Source organism: Rhinopithecus roxellana, chromosome 3 (genome assembly GCF_007565055.1).
Source record: "Rhinopithecus roxellana isolate Shanxi Qingling chromosome 3, ASM756505v1, whole genome shotgun sequence".
Classification (NCBI taxonomy): domain Eukaryota; kingdom Metazoa; phylum Chordata; class Mammalia; order Primates; family Cercopithecidae; genus Rhinopithecus; species Rhinopithecus roxellana.
The window spans coordinates 129,237,399-129,260,706 of NC_044551.1; the positions used below are offsets into that span (position 1 = coordinate 129,237,399).

General features: G+C 39.6%; 1 protein-coding gene across 1 annotated transcript in view; it reads left to right on the plus strand.

Moving 5' to 3' along the window:
- The first annotated feature begins 18,200 nt into the window (after positions 1 to 18,200).
- Positions 18,201 to 23,308, plus strand: part of PCSK1 (proprotein convertase subtilisin/kexin type 1) — a 42,812-nt gene continuing 37,704 nt past the window's right edge. Inside the window, exons 1-2 of the mRNA XM_010353762.2 lie at positions 18,201 to 18,769; positions 22,331 to 22,435. Coding sequence (XP_010352064.1) covers positions 18,590 to 18,769; positions 22,331 to 22,435 — 285 coding nt within the window. The 5' untranslated portion in view covers positions 18,201 to 18,589. The remainder of the gene's footprint in view (positions 18,770 to 22,330; positions 22,436 to 23,308) is intronic.

Here is a 23,308-nt window from a genome sequence, read left to right on the forward strand (position 1 = left end):
TTCCACCTCAGATCATCAGACATTAGATTCTCATAGGAGCATGAAACCCAGATTCCTCGCATGTACAGTAGGAGGCAGATCTCAGGCGGTCATGCTTGCTTACTGGCGGCTCACCTGCTGCTGTGCAGCCCGGTTCCTAACAGGTCACGGACCTTTACTGTTCCATGGCCTTGGGGTTGGGGACCCCTGATGTGAACACTGAGTATGTGTCTACACAGAGTTGTGATATAACTATGAAGTGGCAGAAGTTACTGTGTATGGCAAGATTGCATTGATGGTTAAGGAGAGAGACTCTTTTAGACTACATAATGCCTAAATCTAAAAGTTATCAAGAAAAAAGAGAATGGCATTATTTAGAGATATGGAGGCAAAGTACTGAAAGCTATGAAAGTGGGAAGATTGTCTTGGAGAAGCTGGAAATGGGGCAGAGGATTGTTGTTTTTCATAATAAGCCTAGCAGAAGTAATTGATCTAACTAGGTGTATAAAGTAAATAAATAAAACACTAAGTATTTTTAAAGATACTATTTTTCTTCACAATTTATCCAGGGAGTTTAAGTCTGGGGAATGGTTGCATTTTTAAAATGGCATATGATCCAGTTAGGCAGCAAATAGAAATGCCTTTGAAGAGCTCTGCTTGACTACATTTTTTGATTAGTGATACGATATTTATGGTCCAGTGTATTAGACCGGACTCCTCCCTTATGTGAATATGGTAAGCCTGGCCATGCTCTAGATATTCAGAGTTTCTGTATTGATCTTCCTGAAAGTGACTAAACCCACCAAGAGCTTCAAGAGTTTGCACACTAGCGGAAATATATTCAAACATTCAGTTTGTTCTGTTCTGAAAAGGCAGCAAGCAGCAGAAACATTATAGTTCAAATAATTCATGTAAAGCTATAACAGTCAATAGGGGCAGGGAAACTGTTTCCATTGCAGCTAGCACAGTGCCTAGTACTTGATAAAAGCACAATATACATTTGTTGAGTGAATGAATGAATGAAATACAGCAAGTTGGTTTTTGGATAGCTGACAGGATGGTCTTCATATGCCAGAGCAAAACATTTGGTCACTTGCTTTCACTTATCCTTTAAATCCAGCATTGCAAACACTTAGCCTCAAAACCCCAAGGGACATAATTAGAAACATTTTATGCATAGATTTCCTTTTCCATTTGGAGTCAAACCTAAGACTTTAAGATTTATAGCCCCCACATACGTTAATACACTTTCTGGAATTCACCTAGGATAACAATTGGTACGGCAGTAACTTTCAAAATGACTTTCTTTGTAAGGGCATTTCAGTGCATAAAAATATTCAAGACAGATGCCCTGAGCTGGTTCTTGTCCCTCATCTCTGCGCAGCCAGAATGGTCCTGGCTTTATCTTTTTTTTTTTTTTTTTTTTTTTTTTTTAACATATGAGAGTTCCATCCAGAATGATGTCTCCAGCACTTAAAATGTTTGAAAATCACTGATGTAGGACAGAGTTGTTCTAGCAGGGCAGGTTTTTACTTCTTGTTTTATGTTTTCCAGAAAGATCAGAGTGGACATGGGGTTTCAACACACAGTGGACAGCATTAGAGCCAATTTAATTAGAATGTCACTGGCAGGGCACCTCAGCTGATATCACATATATTAAAAATATATGTGATATATTTTACACACACATAACTCCTGTATGCTTCAGTAGGCATCCAAGGGGTAACATATACTTTACTTTTCTATAAATAAATGTAATTTTTATTGTAACTCATGTTTCCTTCTAAAATCAGAACCTTTGACCACGTGTTCCCAAGTAAACCCAGTCAAATTACTCCTCAGTCATTTTCATTTTAAACTCAGGCAATTTTAAGGTTCTGCCCTTGTCTATTTTCTGCCCATGAGTAACATTTAAATTCCACAGAGGGCTCATGCAGGCACGTGTGTGGATGTGTGTGAGTGTGTGGATGGGTGTGTGAGCGTGTGGATGAGTGTGTGGGTGTGTGTGCACACGTGTGTGTGCTGGTATATGCAGTCAGTGGCTATTCTGTGCCTTCTGCTGGCATCAGCTGCTATTTAACTTCCTAACCTCTGGAAATCAGTTCTTATGCCCACGACTTCCGCTACTGCCTGAGGTCCTAACATGAATTCAAGCTTCCTCAAGTCCACTGGTGCTCTCTCAGCCACATCCAAGGCCCCAAGGGCCTGCACGCTTTCAGCTGTCACTATATCACTTGCAAGTCTGAGAGAAACTCAAAGCTGTGTCTCATGGCTTCTCAAGCCTGGGCTCATTTTGTTTAATTCATTCTTTGCCACCATGCTGTGCAGCACCTATCCAAGAGTGCTGCCATACTGAATTCTCCGATGGGAGCCAGGCATTCATGCCCTCTCCAGGTCTGCAATTTAACCAGCATGCACCAGAATAATCATTTGGATTAATGGGGCACCTCTTCTAATTGGCCAATGCTTGTGATTTTCTGTTTGTTGAGTACTTAGGTTCCTACCTTTCCTCTCAAATCCCCCAAATGACAGGAAGCTCAGTCACCCTCTTTCTTCTCTAGATGTTGGTCTGATGAGGACAGAAACTGAAGTGGCATGCTCATATTCCACAGATGCTTTTTCTTCAAGGTAACTCTTTTTTTTCTAGCCCAGGCAACCTTTATCTAGTCTCTAGGATACGGCAGCCTGACTCTTCGTCTATTCTCTTTCCATTCTATTGTTTATGGCACAAACCTTACGCCTGACGTCCTTTGGGCTTGGCTTCTTGCTGCTCAAAAGAAACTGGATCTTGAATATCAATGACCTTGACTTTATAGATTTCCATCTCCACAGTGAGGTTTAAATTTTATTTTTAGAGATTCAAAAGCTGAGCACTGACTGCTTATTTTCTTTTCGTGTTCTTGGCTTAAAACCCTGCATCCTCTCTGAAGCAATTCCTGCTGCTGACTGAATAGGAAAGGAGCTTGGGGAACCCTGGTTAATACCTCAAAATATCATCCTGCCACAAACATACGAGTGATGGGGCTGACCAGTCCCTCCTTTCTGCAAACACAGAAAAAAGGCCTAAAATTACAGAGACACAATTGGCCATGATATCCTTTAAAGCCATGTTAATGGTAGAGCAGTTTGCAATGTAATACAGGGTTATGAACAAATAGTTCTTGCACTACAGTAAAGTCAAGTTATATTAACAATAAGAATACAGGATTCTTATGTAGCCCAAATGAGGGATTTTCTCAGAAAGGTAATCTATGGAGTTCTCCAATTTTTTTTTTTTTTTTTGTACACTAAAAATTATTTTGCAGCTGTGCATGGTGGCTCATGCCTGTAATCACAGCACTTTAAAGAGAGTCACTGTATCATTTGGAAGTCTGAGCTTGAGCTAAGGAGCTTGAGACCAGCCTGGGTAACATAGTGAGACCTTGTCTCTACAAAAAATAAACAAAATTAGCCAGGAGTGGTGGCACATGCCTGTGGTTCCAACTACTCAGCAGGCTAAAGTGTGAGGATTGCTTGAGCCCTGGAGGTTGAGGTTGCATTGAGCCCATATCCACCACTGCAGTCCAGCCTGAGAGCCAGAGTAAGACCACGCCTCAAAAGAAAAAGATTATTTTGCAGTTCTAAGTAGAACACTTCACCCCCACTACCCCCGGCCTTACCTAGATTCACACATACCATAGGATGGACATTGGGCTTCTTTTTGTTCAGAACCCAGCCTCAAAAAAGGCAGAAAAGAGAATGCCAGTGATCTGCCAAAAATGCACAAGACTGAGGAAATTTACAGGACAAGACCTTACTGGGAACTTAAGAATTCCAGAGTGGTGTGCTCCCGAAATAGAAGAGTAGAACATTGAGAGAAAAGATAAGATTTTAAAAAATATATGAGGAAACTGCATAAAGAAGAAAAGACAGGTAAAGTTAGAAAAACAGGAACCATTTCAGATGACAGCCCGTGGAGGTCTAGAGTACATTCAAAAGCGACCCATTATGTGTCTGGGCAATGAATCCAGTTCTTTTCTGCATAGCAAGAAGATAAAGTCGCTACATAAAGCCTTTCTTTTTCTTTCTTTCATAGCTCACTACTGCCTTGAACTCCTGGCCTTAATGACATCCTCCTTCAGCCTGTGTAGTAGCTGGGACCACAGGTGCACACCACCATGCCCAGCTAAATTTCACATTTTGTGTAGAGATGGGATTTCACCACATTGCCTTTATTTTTTAATCTTCAACCAACCTCACTCTGCATGTTTTGAACTTACCATTGTAAGTCTGTATACATGGTCAGTTTGGGGACCAATGGCCAAGGTATTTCTTTAGAAAGAAAAGGAAGAGTTTCCTTCCTTCGTGGGCATTGGTAAATGTTTTCGTCGTGGACATTAGGCTGTAAAGGACAGACCTCAAGAACAGTGAAACCAATAACAGTGTCCTCTACTCTAACACACATCCTAAGGACAGCTGGAGGCACATTTTTTGAAATTTCAAAAATAATTTTATATGGGTTGCAGAAATATGTTTCCTTTTATTTTACATGAATTGAATGATATTCTTCAAACTTTGCTTATTATGTACGAAACAAACTGTGGCAGACCTGTCTGTAGAGAACCACTAAATGCATATAAATGGAAAATTCCCAAAATTCAGGTTCACAATAAAGTTAAATCACATCAGTGTACCACAATAAGAATCTCCAGACCCAGAACCCAGACAAAGACCTGGATGTCAGAATTACTGACTAGGAGAATTATTACCTTACATGGTGCAATAAATTATCTTTGGGCAATGAAACAGCCTGAAAAACAGGAAAGAAGGTAAGCCTGACCACTCTTGTGGGCCTCTAAAACCTGTCAGATATCTCACTTGCACAAGCTGCTGACCACCATCTCATCCCTGCGAAGAAGTAGGAGAACAACAGAGCCCATTCTTGGTCAAATGCATCCTTGTTAATGTTGTTCTCTTACCCGTTTGATGCTTGATACAGCTTATGAACAGAATTCATTGCTGCTTGTAAGTTCTATTTCTTTTATTTAGAGTCCAGTGATAGTCTTCTAAAATCTGGGCCAAAAACACTGTGACCTTGGGCAAATTGCTTAATCTCTAAACCCCAGTTTCCCTGTCTATAAAATGGACAATAACAGTAGCTTCTTTATAGAATTTTTCTGTGAGATTAAGTGAAATAATCCATTTAAGGTACTTAGCAGAAGGGTGAGGACAGAGACGTTGCTTAGTTTGCTACTATTATTAATGCTATTAACCTATCACTTTCCACTTAGTGTATCAATATATTTCCATGTCATTAACTATTCACTGGCATAATTTATAATGGTTGCATAATTTTCCATTAAATGGGTTAAATATACTTTAACTTACCAAATACTGGGAGTCGCTTAGAGTATATCTATTTGTTTGGCTACTGTACTTTCAGGTAAAGTTGGTTGACTGAATATATGTGTTTCCTTTCATGCCCCACTAAAATCCCTCAAAAACTACAGAGAAGGGATTTTGTTAAGGACATAAACTTATGAAATGGGGAGAACAAGAGTGGAAGCAATCACAAAAATTATGAAAGCAAAAAAGGAAATAATTTAGCAGACCCAAGAAAATGAAATGTTAATCCAGCAGCAGGAAAAGCTAAGAACTAACCCTTTCTATGCCTCAGAATTTCCCCTGACTTAGGAATTGGCAGGCTCACCAAATAGCTTGAAATTGGGATGAAAATAGATGGGAAAATAAAAAAGATTGCTTAAAGGTCTATTTCAGAAGCAATCTTCCCCAGCTTCTCTCATCACTTTTTATTGCCAGAAAACCATCCCTTTGTCACCCAGCAAAGAGACTGAAGGTGTTTTCCCCAAAGACCAGGCACAGTTAAGTGTGGAGGCTTCACACTGAAACATGGAACTAAGTGAGGCACAGTGAATGCGGTCCTCAGGGTTCTTGTCCTTTGCTTCTGGTGGCTGGCCCTTTTTACTGAAGATGCAGGTCAGGGAATCTTCTCTCTGAAATCCAACTAACCCAAGAGGAAAGACGTAAAGACTGTCATTGAGGTTTTCTCAACTCTACCTGGCCAGGCCATCCTGCAGCAAAACTCACAGTTGCCAGTTCCCATTTAAATGATTACAGCTTTTCTTTTCTCGCTCTCAAATGCGATCTACCAACATGGATAACTGGAAATTTGAGGAATGTCTTTACCATGAGAAAAGGGACTGAACCATACAGGAAAAAACATCATAGTGGTCTCCTTATTTTTGCAAAAAAAAAAAAAAAAAAAAAAAAAAAAAAAAAAAAAAAAGCAAAAAATAATAAAAAACAAAACAAGCAAACAAATAAACCCCCCTAGCATTAATACTCTCAGACATGAGAAGATATTGTAACCATGAGAGAAGAACGGGAAGAAATTGAAAGGAACATTTTTAAAATAAAAATGATATTTTAGAATGAACAATATGATGGAGAAAATAATTTCAATTGAGAGAAAAATTTCAGAAATTTTGGCATAAAAAATGTAAATAAGAGAAAGGATAATTTTTATCTGTTATAGACAATGATTTGGTGGTAATATTTGAAGGCAAGAGGATATTTAAAATTATAGAAATTAGCAGATTGTACAGCTTGAGATAAAAAGAGAGAATAATTCAGTTTGTAAAGTTCTTTAAATGCCAAAACATAGAAAACAGTAAAACTACTTTAAGTGCCAGAACATCAAGGCAGGTAGCAAGTTCTCAAACACTAAATTAAACGAGTCTTACTTCCATCACCAATACAGTGAAAAATCTGTTACATGAGGCTTATTAGCAAGTCATGATCTCAATGCACCTATTTTCGATGAGAAATGAAGGCATAACCTAGATTCACAGACTAGTGCAAAGAATGCCCCTTTATGTGAATCGGTCTAGTTAGCCTTTACAAGCTCCATAAGGGACAAGGTGGGGTGGACTCTCAAGCCCTGTGGCTGCTTTTATGACAACCCTGATTCAACCAAAAGAAATTGTTGACCAAACTTAATTTGCTTTTACCTTTGTTTCTTATATTGCTGTGATTCATTTGGAATGCCCTTGAGGATCTACATGTTATTAGATGCAGGAAATATTTTGACAAGATCAAGTATACCCTAGCAACATGAAATAGAGAACTGAGATAGTTAAGAAGAAACGCTAGACTAATATTTCACTTTCCCTAAAATATGCATGTAGTTGAGACTGAAGTAATCTTAAAATTCTCTGCTTCGTTTTACTTCTGGACTTAATCTCTGTCCACAAATTGCAGAAGGATATAGAGAGCAGACAATTGTTAAATAAATTTGATTCATGTATATCTGCCCAATAGAATCACCTGGCGTGACCCATGCCACACCAATTAAATAACAATCTGTGGACTTAGGGCCAGGGCATCAGTGCTGTTTTCAAGACACTAAGTGCAACAATAATTGATAACCACTGATAAAGTTACTTCAATGCCCATTCTTACTTTTTAAAGTTGGTGATTACAAAATATCTACTTTCTTTGAAGCTATACAGATATGGTATCCAAATTGGTGATCACAATTGGTTAGTTTAACTAGCTTCATAACTGGCACTTGGCTTTCTTGACTAGGTTCCCAGAATTTAGATGCAATAGGTTAGGTGTTAGGACAGGATGTAGAAACTGTTAACATTGTTCTTGGAGTGCCTGGCTGGCTTGAAGCAAAAGATTGACATACATAATTTTTATTGGATTATAAGAACAATGATCCTGTATCTAGTTATACATCTTGATAAGAAAGACTTTAAAATGTACTTTCAGGGCATTATATTTGAATCCAGCATTAATAAGCTCTGGAAACAAGAATGGGCTATTTTACTCTTGGTGAGAGGGCCAGAGCCTTATGATGATGTGTGAGCAAACGATCACCTGAACCTAACGATTATCTTCCTAATTGGCTCCTGGGAAGTTTTGTATAAACATATTTTCTTTGAGTCATTACTCTGTTTTTTTTCCCCAGGTTCAGCAGCATTTTCTCTGAAGAGATAATAATAGAACTACCTTAATAGTGGAAAATAACCTCAAGTAGTCTATTTGAAATGGTTACAAAAAGAAGGAGAAGAAAAAAGAATGAGAAGAAATTGGAGGGGAAGGCAAAGAGAATGAAGAGAATGATGGTGATGACAATAATAAAGAAGGAAGAGGAAACGGAGGAAAAGAGACAGGAGGTAGATCAGGAGGAAGAAAAGGAGGAGAAGAAAGTGAAGCAGCAGCAACAGCAGCAGAAGTGGTAGGATAAGGGCCAATGCCAGTTAAGGCTTTTCACAGTGCTCCTTATGACCTCCAAGGGTATCTGTAGAAGTTTATAGATTCCTGGGCCTCACGCCATTCCAGAATCAGAATGGGAGGAGCAATGCTTAGGAAGCTGCATTTTACACTACCTTGATGCTTATTCCACATAAGCATTATGCATAGTAAACCATTTGAAAATGATTGTCCTACAATACGTTGGGCATTAATGCCAGGGATACTGTCCATTTAACTCACTTAGTTTCCAAGTTCCTACTCTTACCAAAGCAACAAATGGTAATAATATTTTAGAATAACATAAACTTAGAAACATAGGGCCTCTGAGTGTAGTCTAAAATCACGGACAGCTCTCTTCAATGCAAAGCAAAGAAAATGGCAGAGGACAGACCAATCATAATGACAGCTAGATTTTATTGAGTACTTACTATGGGCTAAGCCATGTTCTCAGTGCTTTACATAATTTAGTCCATTCAAATCTTATAAATAGTAAGCAGTATTATTTCCTCTGTTTCATGAAGAAGCTGAAGATTCAGGAGCTATTCCAGGCAACAGTGCTGGTAAGGGGTAGACAGTACTCAAATACTTACGTGCTTAAAATATTAAACATCAAACTACTCCACATAAGTGGAAGGTAGAAGCACTGCAGACCTGAGTTAGCTCTGTGAGATTATCTACGCAAACTCTGGTAGCCTTATCCCTCAGTGGCATCTGCTAGAAAGCAACCCCGAGGTGACCAGATTATCTATGAAAACTCTGGTAGCTTTGCTTCCCTGTGACTCAGTTTACTTGTCTGTGAAGTGAGAATGGTAATAATGGTGTAGTGAGAAGCCGATACAAGGAAATCTTCGTGAGAACTGTAAAGTACTATATAAACATCAGTTGTCGTTATACTCCTACAATCATGGCTCTTGTAGGATGGATCCAAACCTTCCCACAGGAAGTTGGGAAATGAAACGAAGTCATTGTGTTACTAATCAATCACCAATAGGCATAATCACAGAAAAAATTGTTTCTAATATCAGGAGACGGACAAGGTGGAGGGGCAAGCACATTATTTAAAAGTGCCGCTTTTTACTGTTTTCTTGGCATGCCTCATGATCTGACCTCTACTACGTTGAATGTCAAACATACTAATGCCTGCTTTCATATTTTATACATTTCCAGCATACTTGATAAGTTTACATAGTCCCTTTTTTCCTAAGGTGCCACTTTCAATAAATGTGTTTAGAGAGGACAACTTTCTAGTCTTCCCAGAGCCCTTAACCCCATCGTTACTGATACTCCACCAAGAAATCAGATGCAAAGTGCTCCAAGAGGAAGGATCAGGTCCTCAAGTCAGACGTGTGAAGTTCACTCTGTGAGACATGGTAAACTGCTTCACTTGTCTGCATTTTAGTGAATCGGAGTTAATAAAACCTGCTCTGGCTCTCTCAATGGGCTTATGGGAAAAGCCAATTGGGAATGTATAGAATTATGAGAGAAAGAAAAAAAAGAGGAAGGGTAACACACTAAAAATTAGTGAGTAAGAAAAAAGGGAGAAAGAGATGAGAATTGAGTGCCAAAGCTAGTCAGTTTTACCCTTTGAAATCATGTATCTGTCCAAGATGCCTCCCCACTCCAGAATTTGACAAACTTGTGTAACAAACTATTATGTAACTAGGGTGCTATTTTCTCAATAATAATAACTATGATTTACTTGCACCAGACAATGTTGTAAGTATGTTATGCATAATAACCTCAACAGGTAAATTACTATTATACCCTCATTCTGTAAATGAGGAAACCAAAGCAAAGATATGTTCAAAACGTGTCTGGATGTTCCCAGTTAATAAGTGGCAGAGCTGAGAATCAAATCCAGGTGGTCTGTTTTGAGTCTGCTCTTATATTTGTGTTTAGTGCTTTTTGAAATAGTGTTCACCTAGAGTTTGGGCACAGTTTATCAAATAGTGCCAGTTCTTCCATCAACTCTTAACTAGCCTTGCAAATAGAATTAAAGCCATTGCCTCTGCTTTTTCCAGCGGTAGAGCACTAGGAAAGTAGATGCTGGATCATCAACCATTGCACTCATGAAATACTTTCCCATACCTATTTCTTTCCTAGCTTTCTTAACTCTAAACCCTGACATTTCCCCTTTGTGTATGTATGACCCTACCCTGAATTACTGAGTAATTCTGACTGGAGAGTCAGAAGAACTTGAGTAGCCTTAAACTGATCCCCCTCACCCTGCTGCCATTTATCCTACCCACCTCCCCCACTCACAAGTCCATCACTTTCTCAAGTCCATGGGCTTAGAATAAACTTTTGCTACCTGCTCCTTGCCTTGGCATGTAACAACTCAGACCTGGCCAATACATGTTTGCTTGAGATGGGGCACCCACCGGGCTTGCTGGTCTTAGCTTCTCTCTCTTGCCGTGAGTAAACAGCTACAGCTGTGGTGTGGCCAGGTCTGAACAGTAGAGGGACAAGTCTATAGCAGGGCCTAAGGAAAGAGCTAGAGACACGGATGCTCACAGGAGGCATGCAGATACCATAACTGAATGGAATAAGGTAGGCATAAGAGAAAAGCTACAAACCCTCAATTGTCTCTGCTATTTTCCCCTTAGAGAGTTAAGGATTTCTGAACTCCATTGGAAGAAAAAAAAGGTGGGGTAAACATAATTGCAGAAATTCATACTTTGTCTCAGTGTCTGAGAATTGTAGGGGTCACAGTTTCCAGACTAACATTTTCCAGTTTTTAAAGATAAGCCAGAAAACCAGATTTTTGTCAGGCATTTCCTGAGTTTCAGTATCAGAAGCTTACTTAGAATTTTTAAAGTAACGTGCCGTGGGCCAGCTCTGCTTTAGTACCTTTGTTTTCTCCTTCAGTTTTACTGATTGTACAAATTTTTTGCCTGTCATAACTGAAATCAAGATTGGTCCCTCTTCTAACCACAATTAAAGACAATTGTTGAAGGTCTGCTTTCCTCCACTTGTTCAAAACAGCTTCAAGATTATATTATTTTAAACAACAAACAGATTAATCCCTGTGTTCACTGGAGGGAGGTGAGAAACCAAGGGGAAGTTAGGGTCAGTCCATTATTATTAATCCCTCAGTAGCACCTGCTAGAAAGCAACCCCAAGGTGACCAGTCTCTTACAGTTGGTTCGGGGGTGTGAAGCCTCCACTTTCAACTGTGTCTGATGTCTCTGGGGAAAACACCCTCAGTCTCTTTGCTGGGTGACAAAGGGATGGTTTTCAGCAATAAAGAGTGATGAGGGAAGCTGGGGAAGATTGCTTGTAAAACAGACTCTAAAGCAACCTTTTTTTTATTTTCCAACCTATTTTCATCCTAATGTCAAGCTATTTGGTGCCTGCAAATTCCTAAGTCATGGGGAATTCTGAAGCATAGAAAGGGTTAGTTCTTGGTTTTCCTTACTGCTGGATTGACATTTTATTTTCTTGGGTCTGCTACATTATTTGCTTTTTTGCTTTCATAATTTTTTGTGATTGCTTCCACTCCTGTTCTCTCCATTTCATGAGTTTATGTGCTTAACAAAATCCCTTCTCTATAGCTTTTGAGGGGTTTTAGTGTGAAGTAAAATAAGGCACATATATTTAATCAACCAAATTTACCTGGAAGTATAGTAGCCAAACAAGTAGACACACTATAAGTGTCCCCCCTTACTTGATAAGTTAAAGTATGCTTAACACATTTAATGGAAAACTATGCAACCATTATAAATTAGGCCAGTGAACAGTTATTGACATGGAAGTATATCAGTATATTAAGTGGAAAGTGACAGGTTAATAGCATTAATACTAGTAGCAAACTAAGCGATTTCTCTGTCCTCGCCCTTCTGCTAAGTGTCTCAAACAGATTATTTCACTTAATCTCACAGAAAAATCTCCTGAGATGTGGAATGAGAAGTCATGAATATCACAAACATAAATGTCTATGAAAGTAAAATTATTTTCATTTTCTCCAAAAATATAAATTTGGAGAATATTACTACATTATGGCTGTCTGCATCATGAGTTTGTCAATCATTTTTGCACCAAAATATTATTTTTCAAATAGTAACTTTATAGTGGAGAAATCTGGTTGATGTGATACCACCTTAACCAAGTGATCAGAGATAACATCACTAGTAATTAGACATATGGACACCATGTACCTCCTGACACAAGCCAATGAAAATGACATAACATCACTTATTCCTACAAACGTTTGATCCCAGCCTAATCATTAGAAAACACCAGGCAAACCAAAATTAAGGACCATAATATAAAATAACTGAACAGTACTCTTCAAAAGTTTTAAGGTTGTGAGAGACAAAGATAAAATATCCCAGTTTGGAGGAGACATAATAACCAAATGCAATAGGGAGTCTTATTTGAACACTGGACCTTAAAAAAAGATGTATTAATAGAACAATTGGAAAAATATAAAGGTCTATAAATGAGCTAAGGATATTGTATCAATGTTAATGTTTTGGTTTAACTAATAGTACTATGGTTGCACAAGATGTAAACCCCTGGGAAAGGCGCATGGATGGTATACACAAGCTTTGTGTGCTGTTTTTCCTTAATTTTCTGTAAATACAAAGTTATTTCAAAATAAAAAGTTGGAAATATAAATTATCTTTTTTTTAGTTAGCCAACTATACTGTATTCCATTCTGGGTGCCCCATTTAAAAAAATTCTGTTATAAGATCCTATCTGGACAAGAGCAAGCAGAACCCAAAGTCTTAAAAAGGGTGGGGATGTTTAACCTAGAGCAGAAAAACGTTAGGCAAGATATAACAATCTGCCTTCAAAGTATGAATCGCTATCATGTATAAAAGAGATTGAGACTTGTCAGTGTGGTACTAGAGGGCAAAATGAGCATGTTTGACTGGAGGTAGTAATGAGGAAAGGTTTTATAGTATCATTATAAGGAAGGACTTTGTAACCATTTGCGCAAATCCAAACCAAAGAATGGGTTGCTTTGGGAGACCAGGAATTGCCTAACAACTTGATAAAAAATATCACAGGCCTGGCGCGGTGGCTCAAGCCTGTAATCCCAGCACTTTGGGAGGCCGAGACGGGCGGATCACGAGGTCCGGAGATCGAGACCATCCTGGCTAACTCGGTGAAACCCCGTCTCTACTAAAAAAAAATACATAGCCGGGCGAGGTGGTGGGCGCCTGTAGTCCCAGCTACTTGGGAGGCTGAGGCAGGAAAATGGCAGAAACCCGGGAGACGGAGCTTGCAGTGAGCTGAGATCTGGCCACTGCACTCCAGCCTGGGCGACAGAGCGAGACTCCGTCTCAAAAAAAAAATATCACAGAGGAGTGTCATGCATACCAGGCATATTAACTAGATCAGTGCTTCTCAAACTTTAATTGAGTATGAATCACTATGGACTCATTAGCAATGCAGATTCTGATTCAGTAGTTCTGGGGTGGGGGCTGAGGGTCAGCATTTCCAACAAGCTTCCAAGTGATGCCTATAATGCTGGTATGTGGACAAGACTTTGAGAAGCAAGGAGCTGTATAATATTCAAGGTCACTTTTCAACACTAAAGTCTATGATTCTCATAGAAAGACATACGTCAGGAGCAGAGAAAGGAGTTATGTGCTGAGATTTTAATATGAAAACGACAATGTTTGAGAGCATAAAGGAGGCAAGAGCATTGCCTGCAAGCAGAAGCAGGGATGCTCTGAAACTCAGTAAATGCATATTTTAAAAGAACCTGTTAAAGAAAGAACCTAAATACTTGTATATGGCCACACTTAATTATCCATTTTCATTAGAAAAGATCAATTATTTCTAGCAAGTGGAATTTATGGCACTCACTGCTTCAATTTTAATAATTCAATTCAATATTAAATTCAAGATTTTGTGTTTATCTAGTTCATTGAGCAAAAGTCCTTCATAATTATTCATCTACCTCAAAGCCTTGGCAGTGTATAGACTTTGCTTTGTTACTCTTTTACTTCCATTTCTATAGGTCATAGCATCCCAACCAGTACAGTTAAAGATGTCCTTCAAGATATTTGGTCTTCTTATCACTTGGGAAGGCCAGGTGAGTAGCTTGTTGCCTAACTCTTGGAATTCAACCAAGCCATGTCCACCACCTTGATGCTATATTTACTTCAGCAACCTGCTGCAAGCATGTCTATTTCCATCATGTGAAAAGTGTCTGTGGATCTGGTGGAGGAGTTCATATTCTAAGTACTTACTTAGCATGGCACGCCCGCCAAAATTTGGTCATGGGAGGAGATATCATGAGAAAGTAATTCAGGGACTTCTGGCAGGTATATCTTTAAGTGACAACCCCAATATCAGTTTTTTTGTGTATACTAGATACTTTTCTCAATTTGTGGTAAAGTTGGTAGATGGTAACTTCTCTAAAAAGTGTGTGTATTTTCCAACTTATAATTTCAATATTATTTTGTCATACTTGACCTGTAAAATTTAGGTGGATTCGGAATCTATATGCATTCTCATATAAAGCTCCAATGATCAATTTGTCAAGAAAATAAAAAGAAAGACTGTTACATTATTTAAAATAGAATCTTACAAAAAAGTTTCATTGACAGCAGCTATTAAGAATATAAAAAGATCATTTGTAATTAAAATGTTTTAATTAGAAATGATATAGGCCTGGCGCGGTGGCTCAAGCCTGTAATCCCAGCACTTTGGGAGGCCGAGACAGGCGGATCACGAGGTCAGGAGATCGAGACCATCCTGGCTAATACGGTGAAACCCTGTCTCTACTTAAAAATACAAAAAACTAGCCGGGCGATGAGGCGGGCGCCTGTAGTCCCAGCTACTTGGGAGGCTGAGGCAGGAGAATGGCGTAAACCTGGGAGGCGGAGCTTGCAGTGAGCTGAGATCCGGCCACTGCACTCCAGCCTGGGTGGCAGAGCAAGACTCCGTCTCAAAAAAAAAAAAAAAAAAAAAAATGATATATAGCCTTTTGAGCATAAAACTTCAAATAAAAACATATTGGTGAAAGCATATTCAGATTTCTCAATTTAATGTTATTAATATGCAATTAATGTATTGCCCAAAATGTTATATTTTATTTTGTTATATAATTATAGCATATAAAGAAAATGTTATGAATTTCTTCACCCAGCTCCATACAGATGTCTTCAAATTTCCTTCAGTTTACCTCAGTGTGCCACAGAAATGTTGTTATTTTCTATGTTGGAAAACACTGCTATAGGTAGGTTTGCCCATATAATGTGTTCTGCTACCAAAAATCTTCTAGTTTAATTACAAACTAATTCGTTACACCTTTGAGTTAGTGTGCATTTACTGTTACCCACAGCAAACAGGTAAGTCTACATGATAACTGGAAAATATTAAACCTATGTTTTTCCTTATCCATTCTTTAACATCTCTTGAAAATCTAGGAATATTATTCTGTTATTCTGTGGGTCTAGAAATGTTCTTTTTCTTGGCCCAAAAGGTTACACTGTGTCCACTTCATGATAAATATTGAGTAAATTGTTTAGTAAGCTCAGGGGTATATATTTTATTTCATAATAACAAAATGTTTTAAACATTTGTTTCCTAAGACTAAAGAGATATGGTGATCTATAGATCTCTTTTGAGCATATTCTTACTTCCTGCTCATAGTAGCTTCTTTTACTCTCCAAGAAACCTTAATGAATGCTTAGCTGTATCACTGGGCATTTGTGAGCATCATGAAAGGCATGGCACTCACTTGATAACTTATAATGGAAACACATCCTCTTTAGTTTGTGGAATATCTGGTTTTCTATATGAATTAATCACATGAATCAAATGCTATTAAGACAAACTTAAGGGTGATAATTGGCTCTTCCAATTTATAATATGAAATATAACAGTGATGGGCCTGGAGGTCACTACCATGGTCTACAAATCAGGATAGGACTAGTCCTTGATAAAGAAAAGTTAAAATGGATTCTAAATCTACTTGCACCTCTAGTCTTGGCAGAAATTTATTTCTTCTGCATGCCAGAAGTTCTGGCAAAGAGGTTCATAGGATAAAAATCAGACAATAGCAGATTAAGTTACTGATATACATATTGTGTTGATGAGGATATTATCTTCTTTTTGTGAGAGTTTACTTTGCCCTATCAGGTATATAAACCAAATGTTTATTCCAGGCTTATATGGTGCTCCATTTAAGACAAATGTCTCAGTAATGAGAGAAACACTGACCCTATTGCCAACACTCTGCCAAACTGATTTACTTGAACAATAATAAGAAAGGGACAAAAATATGTTCCTCCTCTTACACATCTACTGTTATAAAACATTTGCCCTGGGCTTCTCTTGCCTTGCTAGTGCACAGTTAGCATCTGTCTGCTGTGAGAAAGAAACACCCTTGAGAGCTAGAGGCCACAACTCAGGCTGAGGTGTGAAGGGAAAAGAAGACAGCTTACCCAGCCATCAACATTCCACATGTAGATTTACAGAACAGACAACAAAGCTATCAATCGGAGCCCATTCCATTTCATCTCATGTGAGTTACATTATTGTAAAACACTTAACCACATCACATGGCTTACTAACATTGGCATTTGTTTTTGTAAAGATGCTTTATGTTTAAAGAAATTATCTAGTGCATATTTCTGCAAACGTGGAGGCAAATGAAAAATTAGCACTACGGAGCCCCATCCTCCACCAAGTCTTGTCTCATTTGCTTCTTGTAAGGAACATCTCCTGCATCCTTTCCCCACTTGTTCATACGCTTTCTTTCCAACCTTCCCCCCTTTCTTCGATTTCTACAGCATAGATCGCGCCCTCAGGCGGTTGAGCTTAAAAAAAAAAATCTTCCCAGGGGCAGCAGGCTCCCTCAATTTCACCTCCCGGCGATTTTACTTTTGGCCTGAGTCCAACACGTTCCCAAGAGCTGGACACAAGTTGTTACGATCATGAACCTAACCACACTCCCCTCTGCGGCCAATTTCCTATTTTGCTGTTCAAAAAAGGGAAAGGCACATATCAAAAGGAAAACAGCTTGGTGCTGGCCAGCTACAGAAGAGTGGACGTCTTTGGTGCTCAGAAGAGAGAGCAGCTCCTGCTGCAGTCCTGCGCGTGTCGCTGTCCAGACCTCGGTGCTGAATACCTCCCGCCAGGTTCTATCCCTCAGGGTTCGAACAGGCTCCACCACGGGAGAGTGAACTCACTTCCCTAGGGTGAGGGGTGGAGAATTCATTTAGATGTTTGCTTGCTCTCCTCCCACAGGAAACCATTTTTCCACAAAGAGGCATTGTGCATTCTATGGGAAAGTAATGGCACAGCTCCAGTTCAGCACCAAAGTGAAGAGCTCTACTGACGCAAAATGGAAAGTCAAGGTAAATAAAAACTGCTCTTTCCCTCCCTGAATCAACACAACAGCTTTTGGGACCTTAGATCCCCTTGTTGACAAATTCTTAAAAATGTTTTTTTAAAAATCACATGATTAATCATTTTACTGATAAACACCGTAAAAGGTGGTAGTGGCGCTGGCTTTGCAATATCGAAGTATAACTATTGATATTGTTTTACTGAGGTTGAGAAACAAAGGGGAGGAGGAAGTAAACCTGTAAACTAAAGTGTTCGAATGGTTAAAAAATCATTTTTAAAAGTATTGATTTAACATTGTCTCGGAGACATGCTCATTTTCTTAGACAATTTAGAACAGAATTTGGGCAGTAGTAGCTTCCCTTCTTCTCCTTACCCTCCTAGCCTCTCTCTGATTTGAAAGACCTAAGAGTCTTGTTCTTCATAGCAGGTGCTGATACCCAAAGGGCCATTATAAGAATCCTATCGCCTCCCCCATCCCTGCCACACACATGAGTTAATAAATACAGAGAAAATGGATGGAAGGGTGGGAAAGCACTCCCAGCCTTTTATTCTTAGTAGTTATATTCAAATGGGGCACTTCTCTTTGAAAAGTGAAGATGTTTCTCACGGTACAGAATTTATGGGCTGACAAGGAGCAGACTTAACTGATCCCAGCAAACAGTTCCTTTCTTTTCCTAATCCCTGGCTGCTTATTTTAGCCGCTTCTCCGCCCCGCCGGCAATACCATTCAGATCTTAGTCCAGGTAGATCTGACGTCAAGAGATGGCTTTCGTCGATTTGACGTGTAAACACTCATTTCCATTCTGGCTGGGAAGGGCTGGGGCTCCACTCAGCCTGGAGACCGAAGCGCTTCACTGAGCGCTCGCCGCCGCCCAGCCTCTCCTCGCGCTCCTCCTAGCTCTTCGCAGAGCAACCAGGAGCCAGGAGTGGTCCAGAGCCCGAGGGTGGGAAGGGGGAGTCTCTCTGGCTTTTCTCCTATCTTGCTTCTTTTTCCTCTTCCCTTCCCACTCGTGTTCAAGCGAGTGTGTGAGCCATGGAGCGAAGAGCCTGGACTCTGCAGTGCACTGCTTTCGCCCTCTTTTGCGCTTGGTGTGCACTGAACAGTGCAAAAGCGAAAAGGCAATTTGTTAATGAATGGGCAGCGGAGATCCCCGGGGGCCCGGAAGCAGCCTCGGCCATCGCCGAGGAGCTGGGTTATGACCTTTTGGGTCAGGTAAGAGTTTCCACTTTCAAGAAACTTTCTGGGGCCCCAGGGGACTGGCGGGACTGGAGCGTGGTCTTCCAAGTGGGAGCCCCAGGTTGCACTCTCCGGAGCCCAGTGTAGCAAAGAACAAGGAGCTGCTCCCGCTCTAGCCCCTGGCGCGTTTCGAGAGAGAGAAAGCTTGCATTATTTACTGTTTGGGCTGGGCGCAGTCAAGCAGAAGGAAGCCACTGCAGCTGGGTAGGGCTTATGCTTACTGTTGGCCGCTCTGGAATTGAAATCCATTCCCGCGCGGTTTGGAAGAAAAATCCCTCCACGCTTGTTCAGAGAACTTGAGATGCACTCAAGCTCTTACCAACGAAGCGCCCCCGGGAGAATCAGTGCGCTCCATTCCCCGGGACTGAGGAGGTCTGCGTCAGGAGCCGGCTGTTGCCTTCTTTTCAATATGGCAGCATCAGATCCAAGTCCTGATGCAAGGGGCTAAGCAGGCTTGGGGCTGTCCGCCCTGGCAGCCTTTAAGGGTACGCCCAGGGCATTGGAAGAGTGCCAGGTGCTGGGACTGGCGACCAGGAGGTTGGGAGGCCGCGGAGTAGCCTGGGAAGCTGGGGGAGAAATGGTGGGTGAGAGACACGGGACCATCTATCTCCGTACCCCTCTGGGGAGGTCCGGATTTTCACTGGGAACTTACAAAGTCCAAGCTTCGTAACTTTGCCCGGCCAGTCCCACTGCAAGGTCGAGATGCCGAACTGACTGTGGGAAAGGGATCTATTTCTTTCTTGTTCTTCAGCTAAGTACGTAATCGTTTTCCCAGGAATTTCAGCTTATTGTTGCCTGTCCAAGTGAAGGCTTGGTCAATAGGTAGCTGGTTGGAGGTGAGTGAGCGTCAAGACATTAAGTGGGAGACTGCTAATAGCTGAGCGATTCCGAGGGGACCCTAGGGAGTGTGACTACTAAGCTAGAGCTTTCCTTTCCTTGGCTCAGAATCAAGCCCTAGCCCCCTGCTTGGGAAGTTGGTCTGCATTGAAGCGTGGGAGGAGGGAGTTGTAAAACATTTTGGCGCGTTTTTTCTGGAGGTGGTGGTTGAGACGCCGCTGGAGTCACGGATGAGTAATCGGCGGGGGCGTTGGCGGTTCTGTAGACCCAACCCGCTGGGGAATTCTCCTGCTCTTGCTGGAGGCTTCATTCTCAACTTTATAAACCAAATTGTCTTTGAAATGCCCGGCAGGAAAATCTATGCAGATTGGCTTCCTGGTGTCCCAGCAGCAGATGAGTCTTTTGATTTTGGCCAGCCCTTGCCCTCGTGCCAGGCTCCGTGTTAGGGGCTGAGGAATAAGAGGAGGGAAAAAACGCTCTCAAGTAATCAAGAATCTAGAGGAAACTAGCTTAGAGATTAATGATTGCAACTGATCGTAATTTGTGTAATAATAAAAGTTGTTCTTGAAGTCTCAATATTCATTGGTTGAAGGAATGAAAGTAGTAGGGAATTTGAGAGGGGTGAATGAAAACTGCCTAAAGGAGGAAACATTTGCACGGGGAAGAAGAGTCAGAGATTGCCAGGAGAACATAATGAGATTGGAGAAGACAGTCTAGGCATGGAAAACAGCTTGTGGGAAAACAGTGAGACATAATACAGTTTAGTAGTAAGTCTGGGAATTGCACGCAATTATTAGGAATTTTTGAGACCCAAAGAGAGCATGAGTAGCAGATGACATTGTGCTGGTGGATACTGTGGGCATCATAAAAATCATGTATGTCCTATAGGGGTAGGCACTGGGGATTTAATTGTGTATTCCTTGAGCAGCTACTGAAAGGCTAAATACCACTGGTAACTGTGTAGGAGGAGACTGGGGGAGACAGCAAAAACTAAATCTCTCTTCTTTTTCCCACCTGTTAGCTCTAGGCATGTATCTAAACCTAGACCATTCAATGTGAAAATTGCTTTTCAAAACAAATAAACATAAATCTTAATACTAAAAAACAATACATCATCATTCTTGGGAGGATCTTTGGGTAAGGGATAGCATAGTCACAAAAGCATTAACAAATCGTGGGGGAAAACCATCTATATTTATATATGATTTACAATGCTATCTTTCCTCTATCCATTTTTAGTTAAAATGGCATTACTAACAAAAGTTTTAAAACAAACAACAAAAATTATTTTATTAGAATAATAATTATTTGTAGAAGACTGATAGCACGTTCCTGGTTCTGCTTATTTCTCTTTTTGTTTAATATTACTAAAATTACACAAATTTAGCATTACTATATTGGGTACCTTATTGCCTCTGGATAAAGCTTGGATTGAGGTAGGGACAAGAAGAAAAACTAGTTGACAGCAGGGAAAACAGAGCTAAGCACTGGTGATCTTTTTCTATGGCTGGTGATTTCTTTCCCCAATTCCATCCACAGCTTATAGGAAGATTCACTGAGATTCAGGCTTGGAGCAGGGCCTAAGCTTCTCTATTTTAAAATTCTCTAGGTGATGAGAATCACCGATTTAAAGAACATGTTTCTTCTGTAATATACTGTTGTCAATTGTTTGTTTCTTAATTTTAAAAATGTAGGGTTATCTAGAGGATTTGGTAGCTTCAAATTTAGTGCTAAGTAAAGGGAGACTAGCTCAAAAGGATAATGAATAAGTTCTAAATGAACCAAAGGTGTCAATAGCTACCCAGAGAAGTATACACACTCTTAAGTGGAACACCTGCCCTAAATGTAGCATGTTCTTTTCTGAAAGCCTTGAATTAGTGGGAAATCAAATGATTACTAATAGTGGCTAATAACAATTCATCACTCTGAATTCAATGGCTATATTTTATAAAAACGATAATTTATTTTAGTGGAAAGTGGCACTGACCATAGATAGTATCCCAGGTGTTTGCCTGCTTACCACAAATAATTGTTCTTTGAGCAGATATATTTCATCAAATGAACATTTTAATATGATATTGTCACACACAAAAAAACATGTATTTCCTCCAATGTGTATAAAATAGAAGCATCACTAGTCTCCTACCGTGAGCTAGTGAGTATACTGTGAGCTCAAGCAGTAGTATTCCGAGGGTCATCTTAAGACCTCTACCAGTGCCTTCTTCATGAAGAATGTGGATGAAGCTGGAGGCCATTATTGTTGGCAAACTAACACAGGAACAGAAAACAAAATACTGCATGTTCTCACTCAAAAGTGAGAGCTAAATGATGAGAACACGTAAATACATAGAGGGGAACAGCACATACTGGGGCCTTTTGGAGGGTGGAGGGTGGGAGAAGGGAAGGGATCAGGAAAAATAACTAACGGGTATTAGGCTTAATACCTGGGTGATGAAATAATCTGTACAAAACAAAAACAAAAACAATAAACCATGACATAAGTTTGCCTATGTAACAAACTTGTACTTGTACCCCAGAACTTAAAATTAAAGTTAAAAAAAGAAAAGAAAAATACTAACTTCAGATACAAGGAACAGGCTTAATAAAAGTTGCCTACCTCTAAGTTAGCTGAGTTTTAAACTAGTCCGTATATACTTGTTTGGGAAAGTGGATATTTATTTTATTTCTTTCCTTTTATAGATTGGTTCACTTGAAAATCACTACTTATTCAAACATAAAAGCCACCCCAGAAGGTCTCGAAGGAGTGCCTTTCATATCACTAAGAGATTATCTGATGATGATCGTGTAAGTGTTGTACATTTGTCTTCAAACCAATACTCTAACTTACCTGCTTTCTTTATGATTTCTAATAAGAACAGAAGCATTTTGCAAATGTGGTTCTTTTTTATTGTGATCAAGATTGTTTATCAGTAATGTTTCTAATTTCTTTCCATAAAATTATAATTGCACATAATAATAACAAGATTGGGTTGAATGGGTTGAGCTAAAGTTAATTTTACACATATACATGCACTTTAATTATATAATTACATATATATCTAAAGTTAATTTTATATGTACACTCACAAATTCAGTCTAAGAGCGTGAAAGTGAATGTTTAAAATGAGGGGGCAACACTAACAAAAATGTTTGACAATACAATCAATTAACAACCTCTTATTAGGTGCCTATTATGTACCAAACATTTTAATACCAATGTGAGCTCAAAAAAATACATGAGCCTTACTTTCAATAACATTTCAGCATAACTGAAAAAAAAAGTCTATTATTTCTATTTGGTTTTGCTGTATAAGGGGCTAGTGTTTATGAGAGAACTGTAAATCCATGTCTTCATGAGACAAATGTTTCCATAAATATTCTATTGTTGGATCCAAACCATTTGATCTCTTTTCATCCTAGTTTGTATCTTGGTTCAATGATTAGGTAACAGCAGAAAATGTACAGAATAAACACAGGTAAATAAGGTAGAGGCAATTTGAATATATAGCTAATGTACTTACTGATTTTGAATTCTATTTTCAAGGTGAACAAACATATCAGAAAATGTTGACTATGTTGGGAGTATTGTAATTTTCATACAGTGTTGCCTTTTCTCAAGGATATGCCATACTGGAAGAAATTTATCCTGATTCCAATTTACACTGATATCTTGATATC